Source organism: Symphodus melops (assembly GCF_947650265.1).
Source record: "Symphodus melops genome assembly, chromosome: 14".
NCBI classification, from domain to species: Eukaryota; Metazoa; Chordata; class Actinopteri; order Labriformes; family Labridae; genus Symphodus; species Symphodus melops.
Window position 1 is genome coordinate 11,974,496 of NC_136704.1, and position 12,892 is coordinate 11,987,387.

At 40.6% G+C, this 12,892-nt stretch overlaps 1 protein-coding gene across 2 annotated transcripts in view; it reads left to right on the forward strand.

Annotated features, from left to right (window-relative positions):
* The window catches only part of ctnnd2a (catenin (cadherin-associated protein), delta 2a), a 244,958-nt gene that overhangs the window by 127,149 nt on the left and 104,917 nt on the right, over positions 1–12,892 (forward strand). For both annotated transcript variants that reach the window (XM_079361441.1, XM_079361442.1), the window contains exons 7-11: positions 2,249–2,303; positions 3,471–3,681; positions 4,407–4,524; positions 4,998–5,130; positions 9,258–9,431. In XM_079361441.1, coding sequence (XP_079217567.1) covers positions 2,249–2,303; positions 3,471–3,681; positions 4,407–4,524; positions 4,998–5,130; positions 9,258–9,431 — 691 coding nt within the window. The remainder of the gene's footprint in view (positions 1–2,248; positions 2,304–3,470; positions 3,682–4,406; positions 4,525–4,997; positions 5,131–9,257; positions 9,432–12,892) is intronic.

A 12,892-nucleotide genomic window follows, 5' to 3' on the forward strand; every position in this document is an offset into this window, starting at 1 on the left:
ATTTGTCAGGTCTTAATTGTTATTCTTGTAATGTTTATGTTATGTTTTTAAAATCAGAATAGAAACCAAAACAATGAACTTTAACTGAACCCAACTAAAATGGTTAGAGTCCTTTCATTTAGCTGCAGATTTAAGTGCTAACTACAGGAGAATATGTGGTGTGACAGTCCTTCACTTTGTATGTTTAGCCATTGATCTAAACCAAAATAACTTACCCACTATTTAAATTAAATGTGCAACTATTGGGTCATTACAACATACCTAAAAGGAAATATGTAAGTTGGATATGTGATAAGTTAAAAATGTTCATCTCTTGCTTCAGTGCCACAGATTATGGCTGTAGCAGTAATTGTACCATCATATGTGCTATTGGTTTACCGAACCCAATTCAACCCAACAGGGCTGCCAAGTGATGATACAGCTTCCTTCAACATTTACTTCTTTTGTGTTGAGATCAAGGTAGCTCTAACAACTCAAGCTTGAATGCTAGACTCTGCCCTTTCATGAGCGTGTCCACGTTCACACAAGACAGACACAAAGTAGCTGAATGATATATCCAGGAACATTCACATCGGAGCTAAAATAGTTTGTATTTTCCTAATTTCATAAATTCTCTGGACTTTCAGTCCTTTTTAGTGTTGTCTTTACTTTGCCACTAACTTTCTGCCTCGATGAAATAGAAGTCAGATAGCAAATCCTCTTTGCCCTTATGTAAACCAAACACTGAAATCAAGGGCTTGTTATCTGCAGCTGGCTGGTATCGACTCAAATCTAAGTAGAAATATACTAAATGGTATATACTCTGGAGAGAGAGATTGCCATTAAGAACATAAGGAGAGATTGTGGGCCTGCGTGAGTTGCTTAAGTAATGCAAAGACAGTTTTTTTTCTGAGCAGGCATACAGTACATCACCAGTGTTTCTGTGCAATCAAACAGCTTCAAATATTCACACCTGGAACTGTAATGCCCGTGTCTTCTCTAACATCGCTCCAGATTGTACATATCTGTGTGGGTTTGTTTGCATGTTTTGATACTCTGCTTATTGGATGAGGAAATGTTTGCAGTCTTTCAAGTTGTGTTTTCTTACATAAGTGCGTACTTAGTCAAGAGTGCTTGTACCTTAATATACATTTTCACAGAAAGAGAGTCAGATATATGACTTACAAATACATTTCATGACAAACTCTCGTAGTGTTGATATTACAAACTTTTAATTTTACCTCTTTTGCTTGCTTCATTAACCGCGTTAATGAAGCAAGCGCAAGATGTTTTGCTTGCTTTCCTCTCTGTTTCTGCTTTATAACATTGGGAATGTTGTAAAACTTGAAGTTTGAAAATGTAAGCTTTCTGTCTCTGAGGTCCTGAATAAGAACTGTACAGGCAGTGATGACAGCACTTCAAGGTGACTCAGTGACTGTGTGCTTGCATAATGTGACCTTGTACAGCTGAAGCCATGTCAGGCTAGTAATAATGTATTTGAATCACCTTTAAAGCCTCAAGCATAAGGCTATAGAAGGCTCAATGAAGCACCAGCATATGCTCCCCCCCCTACTGTCTCTGGAGACTAAGGAGAATGTATTAGGATCAACCAGCATGGGATGTGTTAGAGAAAGCATTTCACTGTATGCTCTAACTTCGCCTGATGAACTGTCTCTTGACTCCATGAAAATAATTAAATGTGTGTAAAGCAGCAGGTAGCAGGTTTATGTCAATTTATTTCTAATGGTTTCTCTCAACTATATCTCCATAATTTAATTTAAAGCACAGTACTCTGTCTAACTTAAATCAGAAGTTGTCAGTTTTTATGAGGCTTTATGTGTCGAAAGTTGATAAAAAAAAAGAACAACTGGCAGTGTAATCCTTGATTCTACTTTGAGTAGGTGGTGTGAAAAAGGCTGTACGTGAAATTATTTCAGTCAGCTAGCCTTCTAGGACGTCATGGTCTGCTTCAAAGAGTCTGTTTAAGTCACCCCTCTGATTCTAGTGGGGATTTCATTAATGGCTCCTCTGGGTTCATCGGGGACTCCTCAAAGGTTTGACTGAGCTCATTGTGCATATCAGTTTTGGGGCCACAAATCATTATTACCCTTACTACCCATAATTTTAAACTCAGCATCCCCCTTTACCTCCTCCTGACCTTTTTTCCTCCTCCACTACTCACCCTAGTTATTCATCCTCTCTCTCTTTTTTTTAATGCAATGGCTCTTCTTCCCTCACTTGCTCTGTGTTCTCCTCCCTTCACCCTCAGGTGACATCCAGCCGTGCAGCCCAGCAGCAACAATCACAAACTGGAGCAGGGTCAGGTAAGAATTCACCTCCCCTTCTCCTCTTTCCTCTCCTCTGTTTCTCTGCATGCACTTGTTTTAAGTTGGTCTGACATAGCATGAAACGCTGCAGACAGGCAGAGAAGACGTTTGCAGACACTGATGGACATCCATGAGAATTGGAATAAAAACCTTGTAACTCGAAGCATGTTCTCATAGCCTGTGGTATCTATAGTTTTCTCATATGTTGTGTTGCTGTAATTTACAACAAGCTTTACTTCCTCTCGTCTTTTGATCCTTTTTGGTCTGAGGTCTAGAATGAGTGCTTTATTTGTAAAGTATAGAACAAGAACTGTTTTCTGTGTCCAGCCTGGCTTTTTGTTGTTGACTACATCCAGCATCCTCTTCCAGCTCCTGTTGGGGATCCCAAAGCTTTCCTTGACAAAGTTTAGTTCAAAGTTAACAACTTTCTACCCAAAGGAAGCTGTCCAGGAAGCACACTGATCTGATGCCAGACGCGTATCCATAGTGACGCTTAGTTATTACTGTATGAAGTGGCTGGGGCGAAGCTTTTTGTGAAAGAAATGTTCTTCTGTTATCTCCCCCAAGCATTGACGGCTCCCACCAAAACCCCTTTCAGCACCCCAGCCAGAGACATTAAAAATGCATGATTTATCTCGACTCCTGTTTACATATTTCATTGCTGAAAGTGACTCATAGATGCATTGAAGAGGCCCTCTTGTGTTTCGGTGAGAACTCTAACATTCTAAATGGTTTAGTATATGCAAAAATGTAATACAAATTTAATTAAAAAGTGGGCCATTCATGGAGGTCATTACTTTCTTTAATCAACAAATAAAGATTGTACTCTCCTTTCCACACAGTGAAATACAGTATTGAATATTGATTCACGGGATATGACTAAGGGCTGGATAAACATACTAGAATAAATGTTCTTTTCCATCTGATCAACTGTTATGTTAAACAGGCTTTTTGACTTTTTGTTTCGCGAATTTATACTTGACCAGTCCTGGCACTAAACCATCTGTTTTACATATTTTCTCGTCATTCTGTTGTTAAATGTCAGGCTTTTGCCTCTAAATGACATCCCTGTACATGGCACTTCAAGTCTCCCCACTACACTCGAGCTCAGTCTTTTACTTTCAGTGTTTATTGAGTTTTACTCTCGCTTTCCTTGTTCTTCAGGTATCTATTACTCCAGCTCCACCTTACCCGCCCAGCGTGTCAGTTCCCCCCTCTCTGGAGGAGGGGGAGGCTCCGGATCTGGTTCCCCCAGTAAACTCCAACGCCTGGGATCATCATCTGACACACCAGGGTACTCTACTACTCAACGCCTGCCCTCCTCCTCCTCTCCCAGCAAACAGTCTCCCGCTAATCGACTTGCCAAGTCGTACAGGTAAGAGCTGCAGTGACAAGGACATTGGCATTGATTTTGATGATTCACATAAGGATTGTGCTGCTTTTACACTCACTAAACCAGTGCAACTTAATTAAAAAGATGCAGTGTAATTTACCGAACACACATAGGGGGTTGCATGCATCCCTTATTACGCTGCAGAGCAAACAGCTTCTGTGTGCTGTTTACGCATATTTAAAAGACTCAAACCCTTTGCACATAAGCATTGTCTCTTCATCCACATCTGTGGACATTGTCTGGAGCCATCATGCAGGAGGATGCCAGAGTTACTCTTTCTTGCTCTATTCAAGGAGAACAGTAAAATGTGCACAGCTTTCTCCACCGTCAGTCGCAAAACAAGGGCAAAGTCTACGGAGCAGGACAGCGTTTTAGCTGTGTTTGGGCCTTAATATCATAATAACTATATATTTACTGAATTAGACCTTGGGAATGAGCAATCAAGGGCAATTTTTGGAGCTGCAAGTTTCTGCAATATAGTCTTAGTGAATCAGGCCCACTGTATTTCACACATCATTTTCAAAGGTAGGTTTTTGACAAAAAGATGGGGAAAACAAATTATGATAAACATCAATACATTTTAATTTATTGGAAGGGAAACATCTCTTCGCCTGTTCATCATTATCTTTCTTTGCTCTTTCAGAATGAATCCACTGACAAATTCCCCTTTTTGACAAAACTATATTTCTTTTCCATTTCTCTTCCAGCACTACAGTTGCTGTGACAACTGCAGGAGGGGGTGGGTCTCCCTTGAGGGTAGCATCTCCACCCAACTCCACAGCAACAGGGGGAGGGGCCAGCTCATCATTGTCTCCTCTTCACCAGGTAAAGAGTCTCAAAATGTGGACACCTGTTGAATAAAATGCACATCTGTGTTCACTTGGCAATTAAATGGTATTAGATGCTAATGGACAAAAAAGAATGTCATAAATGAAAGTAGATACAATCTTCATCACGACTCCTCAAAGTCTAATTGAACTCGTTTTTAAAAAAGACTACAGGAGTGACACCTACTTGGAAATATGTCAATTTTCAGCGTTTGTGCAGAATAACCATGATGTTTTATAGTTCAAGAGATGGTTAGATCAAAGCATGTGCATGTTTTTTACTAAACCCAAAGTCTATTCATCATATAGTTTCCCACTGTTATTATTACAATAATAGGTACAAAGGTACAAACGATCTGCATCTGACCTACATGAAATCAAAACAGAGCTCTGACAGCTTTCTCCATGTTTATTCCCTGAGCTTATTAACAGGAATTAAAAGAACAAAAAAACAACAACTTGTCTTTGCAGATGAGTTCAGGCATAGGGAGCTATGCCACACTGTCTCCCAAACGGCTGGCAGCTCACCACGCTTCAGACCAGTACAAGATCTCCCACGAGCTCTACGCTACAGCTACGCTGCAGAGGCCTGGCAGTCTAGCAGGTGGGACTTCACACTCTCCTGCATCCTGTCACTCTCTCTCTCTCACTCACACACACACACACACACACACACACGCACACACAGACACACACACACACACATACACACACACACACACACACACACACACACACACACACACACACACACACACACACACACACACACACACACACAGACGAGCAGCGACCTCACAACTGTGCATTTCCATCATAGTCATCTAACCTTGCCCCATTTCCTTCTGATTACACTGCTCCTAAATCAGCTGCACTGCGATCTCTTAAAGTATTTAGATATCATTTTAGTATGTTGTGTTGGTTTTGTTCCAGCATAATGTGTCAATGGAGCACATGTGCTAAAATGTGGGTTGGCATGTTATGTTACAAGGCCATGAGGCTGCCTTCCAAAGTAAATCTCAAGTCTCACATTTCCACTGATTGAATAAGCACATTTTTGATTAACCACATCACTGTGTTGGTGGTTTTCATGTTTGGGTTATCTGCTCTTTATACAGCACTTTACAAACAGTGTCAGAGCATCTTCGTGTCTTCCCCTTATAGAAAACAACTTCTTAATGAATGCACTAGCAGTTCAGTGATTGCATTTGTAAATTATGAGCAGGGCTGTGATGACTACCAAACAGAACCCTGCTTTAAGAGGATTGAAATGGTTCTGATTCTTATTGTGTCTTCCAATAAGATCTAATATGTGTCTGGTAGCTGAATGTATTAGGATGACACTGGTCTTAGTGCAGGCAGCATTGAGGCTTACTGAGACTTTTTATTTCCTTCTACTGTTGCATTGACTGGTTAATAGCTTTCTCTCTTGACTCTACAAAATTGAGTTGGCTGAATGTCAAACAGGAAAATTAAATGGGTGGTGGAAACTGTGGTCCATAGTTGTGTAAAATTTAATATGAGGTTGGCTGTTTGTTCCTGTTTTAATTAAATTGTGCGGATAACCCACTGTTTCAAGAACTTTAAATTCTCAAGGCTTGTATTACAAGTGCCATTCAGCCTGAAAGTACTTTAAGATAGCCTTCTTCTTTCATTTGGCTTTACTCAAATGTGGGCTCTGTGCTTCAGAGCATGAGAAGCAGCTTAACTGCTCTTCATGAAAGTACAGACACATTCTTTTGTTATTTGTCTGAGGTACTTTTTCAAGGGTTTTAAGGATTTTGAAAATCCACATCCAGATCTTTTTCTTCTTCTTCTGCAACTACATGTAGTGTTTTTTTTCTCACCTTCGGTGGGGCAGTGGCTCAGTAAAAGAGTCAGTTGACTCTCAATTGTAAGGTTTGGGGTTGAATCCCCAGATCCTGCAGGTCACATGTTCACGTGTTCTTGAGCAAGATGCTGAAGCCCAAATTGGTAACGCTGGCATTAGCATTGATGTGTGAATGTGAGTTATTAATGATGGCCATTTAACATTGTCATACTCTGCCATCAGTGTGTTAATGGGTTAATGTGACAGATAAAGTAAAAGCACTTGTCAGTAAACAGTCCATTTACCTTTTAACTTTATTCTATGCCTGTGTCTAGTCAGAATGAGCATCGGGTAAAAGCAGAACTTCTGCCTCTTTTCAGCCTTCTCTACCACAGGTTGACTGTTTAACCTTAGTGAAATGTTTAAAAAGATGAATCAAAAGATTAAGAAGATTTGGGAAGTGACCCAGTTCAGTAGTTCTCCAGTAAGAGTCAGTATCTTTTATTGATCAGTCCTTTTACCCTGTTGCTACATCGATGAAGAATACCTTCATCAATGTAGTAACAGGTTGAGGGTTTTTGAAGCGACAGGAGCTGTTTAGAATGAAGTCATATAGCAGTCCACTTCCTTGTTTGAGCATGGATGCGTTCACTTCTCTCAGGTACCATACTCGAATATACATTCAAGGTGGACGAATATACATTCAAGCGGACTCACACAGTCCCCGAGTACAGTGCGAGCATGGCACCTTTGTGTTCACACTAACCAAATGAACCAGGCGAGTGTTGTCGGATCTGGGCACCTAGTTTAAAACCAGCCTTATACTTGCCTTCCCTCATAGAATAACAGGAGGTACTGCCAATAACAGGGAAAAGAAACAAAGAAAACACTCTTTTAAAACTGTTTCTTTTTTTGCTGTTGATTTGGTCAATATTCAATTTGCTTTGTGTTTAACTACACAAAGAAGACTGAGGCATTTAGGAACTAGAAGACTTTTCCTTTTAAGATATAATACAGATTGAAACATGATGGGAGGGCATTCCTCTCTCTCTCTCTCTCTCTGCATCAGTCTATCTTCTCTTCTTAAGTTCCTTCTCTCTTTGAAAAAAAAAGAGGTCAGTTCTTACACAAGTGGGCCCACATAAGGCAAGAAAAAAAATGAATAAAGAAATAAAACTAACTCACCAAGACTTCAAAGATGAAAGGGACGAAGGCAGAAGGAGCTGCGATGAGTCATGCCTTTAGCGGGTGTGTCCATAACTCTAATTAGCACCCCTTCATGCATATTCTGACCACATTTGTTTCTTTTCTCGCTCCTTTTTCCCTCCATCCACCTTTCCTTTAATTAATCTTATTCCAGTCTTGCAATTTAATTTCCAAAATTGATGTGTGATATTTTCAGAATTTACGCTCCGGCTACTGTTGCCTAGCAGAGAGTGACTGTTGCAAAGCAGGTAATCAGGCCAGTCGTTATCCAGGCTGTTAAAAGGAGGACACCGTTGCATCTCATGTCATGTCTTTTCCACTGACATGCTTAAGACAGGCTTAATAAGGCAAAACCACTGCCTTTTTGCCTGTGCAAAATCATAGTAAAGAGAGCGCAGACTGGTTCTCGTTCATCCCCGTTTCAAACATGTAGACAGTTTGATAGAGGAGGTTTGTGATAGCAGACAGCCACAGTGTGTTTCTGTGTCAGAATTCACGGCTATCAGCAGAACAATTCCACATTGACTTGTTTGGCTTAAGTTGGCATAGCAATGCTAAGCTGCAACAAACTACGAACCAACACAGAACTGTATGCACTCTAATGTATGCACTTCATCCAACCAAGATGGTTCAGTGCCTCACATGCATCGAATTCTGATGTGATCTGAAAGGTTCACGAGTTTTGACTGTGTGAAGTTGATGGTGGATTCTCACGAGGGTTTGATTCTTAGCCTTGAAGCACTGCGATTGCCCCCCTTTATGCACTGGAAAATCAAAGCCACGCAACTTGTCATCGACTAGGAGCTAATGTGATACGATACAAAGTTAGCTCCACTAGACCGTCTCCTTTTTTTTTCTCTCACTCGCTCATAGTTTTCCCTGTGTCACCGCTGAACCTCCTCCTTTTCTTAAGCTTTTTCTGATTGTAATTTTGCACTCTGTGTTTTCAGAGGAAGACCTGACATTTGTTCTTCTGTTCTATGAACAATTGCCTGCTGTCAATGGCTCCCTTGCCCCTCGTCTGGGATTCCTGCCAAACAGGGAGCAAGAAGGGGGGACACTACATTTTATTATTTTATAGCTGACGACTGGCAATGTGTTCCATGGAGATTAAAAAAATGAAATACAGAGGCACCTGTCTCTCTTGCTATTTTTTTGACTCCGTCTCTCTCAATCTCTTCCCATTTCTCACCATCTCATGTGTTGCAATGCATGTCTCTCTATTTTTCTGCCACATGTTCTACTCTAGAAAACATACAAATAATGCAAACACCCTCCCCATTAAAAGTCCATGAGATAAATAGTATCTTTACTCTAATCATCTTTAGCACTGCCTTTCACCAATAATCTTCACACCTGTCCCCTTTCCCTCTTCTATCTCCATCAATCTTTATTTATTCCTTATGTTTCTTTATCCTCTGTCTCTCATCTCAGTATCTTGCTTCCCTCTCCTCCTCCTCTTTGGTTCCTATCATACTGTATGTACTTAACCTGTTTCCCCTTTTATCCACACCAACCTGCCCCCCCCCCTCTAATCATTTCCCTAATTGTCCTTACCCTTTTAAATTCTTTCCGATCAATTTGGCTGTCCCGTTCTCATTAACTCATGTATTTGACCCTGTCTTTCATTTGCCTCTTCCTTATTTAGTCCCTTCTCTTTCATCCTCTCACGCTTATCTTCCTCTCATCTTCTTTATTTTCTCTCTTTTCTCCAGGCTCTCGTGGCTCCTACAGTAGTCAGCACAGTCAAGAGCCCCTTCGGCCCTTGGGATCCCCAGAACACCACATAGATCCCATCTATGAAGAACGTGTCTACCACAACAAGGGCCCCATGAGGAGTCTCAGCCAAAGCCAAGGGCCTGACACAGGCCCTTATCGCAACAACACCGGTAAGGCTACAGGAGTTCTATTTTCAGTTTCCGTTTGCATTATGTTTGCTCACCCTGTTTACGGTATGTTTTGCCTTATGTGATACTAGATTATGCTTTCTTTATTTTTATTTTCTTTTAAAGCTGTACCTTTTGTTTGTGTTAACAACATCACAGAAGATGTAGGCATGCTCTCCTTTCCTTAAACATCTCCAACAGGGACCCCTTTCCTTCGTAGACTCTATAGACAGTGGCCATAGTTTTAAGATAAATTTGATCAAAGAGATTTTTTGAACTTCTCTGAAGACTTGACATTTTTTAAATGGAATCATTATCTGCGTCAGTTTACTTCAAATTCAAATTCAAAAACCTTTATTTGTCCCCGGGGGGGAAATTCAACTGTGTCAAGGAGTCATACAGCATGTATAGATGTTATTTTATGCTTGTTTACCCAGCGCAAGATGTTTTCACTACAGTTTGTAGCCCAGGTCTTTATTTGTGTCAATCCATGAAGCCAGATTCCCTTAATGTATTTACAGAAGAAGAAGAAGACAAGCCTGTAATTATCTCCCCCCAAAACTCTGGCATAGCAAAGATCTGAAGAACAATACATAATTGCTATAGACTTGTGTAAATCAGTGTACTTCTAGTGATGAAAGACACAACAGAAGACTCTAGGTACTTGGTTTTTTTTTTATTCTCTAGTTTTTTTTAAATGTTTAAAGAATAAATATTTACAAAAAAATGAAGAAACAAAGCTGGTACTACTTACAGTACTTTATCACATCGGCAGATGTGAACAGAATCTAGATGTAAGGGAAACAAAGTCTTAAGCTCACCTATTACTGTTATTCATTCCCGCAGTCTTCAAACAAGTGAACCTGACTTGAAGTGAAATTGTGAAAACACAACGTAAAAAGTTTTTACAGAAAAAATCCATAAACTATCTTCTGTTGTTAAGAAGTACACCGTGTACTATGTTCCCCAACTTTAACAGACGAACAGTTTGAGCCCATTTTCAATCCAACTCACACAGTTGCACACATTCATTCTCACCCTCTCCCCCAGTAACTCCATTGTTGCCAGCAATGTCTTTTTAATAGGGCCTCATTGAGCTTATCTCAATGCTGGTTTAGGTACGCCATGTTAATCCCATTACCGTATCATAACCACATGAAAACACCCAAGTCGGTCACGCTACGTTCACAGCTCCCTCGATGTCATTAAACAGCCAAGCTTTAACAGCTATCATTACCATTTGGGTCAGAATCCGAGCGGTAAATATGCCACTCTAGACCTGCATTTGACTTGATCAGTTTGACTCACTTGAAAGGAGCGAGAAGTGCTTGAAAGCACAGAGTTCAGCTTTTGAAGCAGATTTTCAGAGTTCGGGGGTCATTCGGTTTGCTTTGACTCTTGTGGGATGCTGCTTTGATATCTGATGGTACCATTGTATACAGTGCTGCCATGGTGGGATTGTCTTTGCAAGCCAGAGCTAATTAAATAAATGTGCTTCAGATGTGTACAGAGAGGATCCACTGTTATCCATAATTTACTGTGTCTTGTATTGGTAGTTTCAATAGATGGGTATAAGAAAGCTCTCAAAAGAAAATTTGTACTGCAGCTACAAAAATCAATAGAGTGTGGATTAGACCGTGTTCATTTAATTGTAACGCTTGAGGTTTACAATAGGCTTCCTCTATAATACAGTATTTTAATAGATTGTCTCATGTTGTTTGAACTTAATTCTACATCAGAGGTTGTCAGCATGAGTCTTTTTCTACCCTATACAGAATTTTACCCCTGCTGTGCCTTGCCCATGTAGCTACAGAGGTAAATCAACACACCAAAGACGAACCGCACCTTGAAGTCACTGAGGCGTTGAATTAAGGCTTGGCCTCAGTGCAGCATGTTTTAAAAGGCACGTGAATGGTATGTGCAGGGACTACGAGGTTGTCCGATAAGGATTCATAATGCCCAGAATGATAGCCCGTAGTAAACTGATAAGGGCTGTGCTGTCATGGGAAGCAGTAAGTCATTAATTATGTCATTGTGCCTTTTCTTGGCAATGGCAGGCACACATTATTGCTTCATTACGCTGGCATGGATCAATGTAATTAATGCCATAAGTCATCCCTTTGCTGAAAAGAGAAGGGAGACATTTGTGTGGGTATTTCACTAAAACATTTTCAAAGCAGCAGACGGTAGGTCTATACGGTGCACAGAGTCAGGCTAATTCAAGGCCAATTTAAACAAGGCACTCGCAGCGCAATGAAGCTCACAGTTTTCATTGAGAGCGTGGGCCACCACATTACTTAACTGGACACTTAACTATGAAGAGGAGCTGCTTGATACGACAGAAACAATTTAATTGACAGTAATTACATGTGCTGGTTTTTACAGTGCCGGTTTCCTTGCCCAATTTAGAACACCGAGACGGGTGGAGGGAGAATGTGAAAAAACAGGAAACTAGCAGGGCCAGAAAAGCAGACACATAGTGGAGGGCAAGGTCATTTTTGATAAGTTTAAGGGGGAACAATCGTGCATATTTTAGTACAAACCAAATTGTGGTTGTGGTTTTTTTCCTAATATTTTGAGAATCTCAGTTCTTTGTGCCATCTGTCGAACACACTCGTGTAGCAAGAACAGCAGAAAACACAAAGATCTGTAGTAATCCAAAGTCTGCAGGTTTTTCTTGTGCTGCACAGTCAACAAGAGTTTGACAACATGCTCAACAACACAGTCAGGTCCAGTTTTTAACCTGTCCGTCTGCCTGCCATTGCTCCCTACCCTTCACAGCTCTGCTCACTTCCATGTTTATTGTTGGCATGAGTGTTACTGTACATTAACATCACTGTCACTACAGCTAAAAAACTGAGGAAATATATATATATATATATAAATTTAAAAAAAACATGTTGCTGCTAAACATCTGCTCCACCTGCATGAGCCCTCCTTAGCATGCAATCCCCCTCCTATGTTTACTCACTGTCTGCAGTGTTACTCTACCACACATATCCATACTCAAGCAATATTATTGGAGCAGTGTGTGTGTGTGTGTGTGTGTGTGTGTGTGTGTGTGTGTGTGTGTGTGTGTGTGTGTGTGTGTGTGTGTGTGTGTGTGTGTGTGTGTGTGTGTGTGTGTGTGTGTTCATGCACATGCGTGAGTGTGTGGGTGTGAGTGTGTGTGTGTGTGTGTGTTAGCACTGTGTATGTGTGTAGGCAGTTTCATGCAGTTTTTCTTTCTTGGATTAAACCAGGCCAGCGCCCCAGAGGACTGCAGGTTAATGTGGCCTATTTCAAGCGATTATTCCTGCACGGTCATAGCGTCTCTCACATGAATTCTGTCTCAAAGAAGCATCGTAGCAAGAAAAAGCCTCAGGATGTAGTTTACACATTTATTTGTTTGGTTTTTCCAAGAAGACATTGTGTTTTTTTTTTTTCAATCAGCCTGCAGTTTTTCACTATGCTGTCCTTTATTT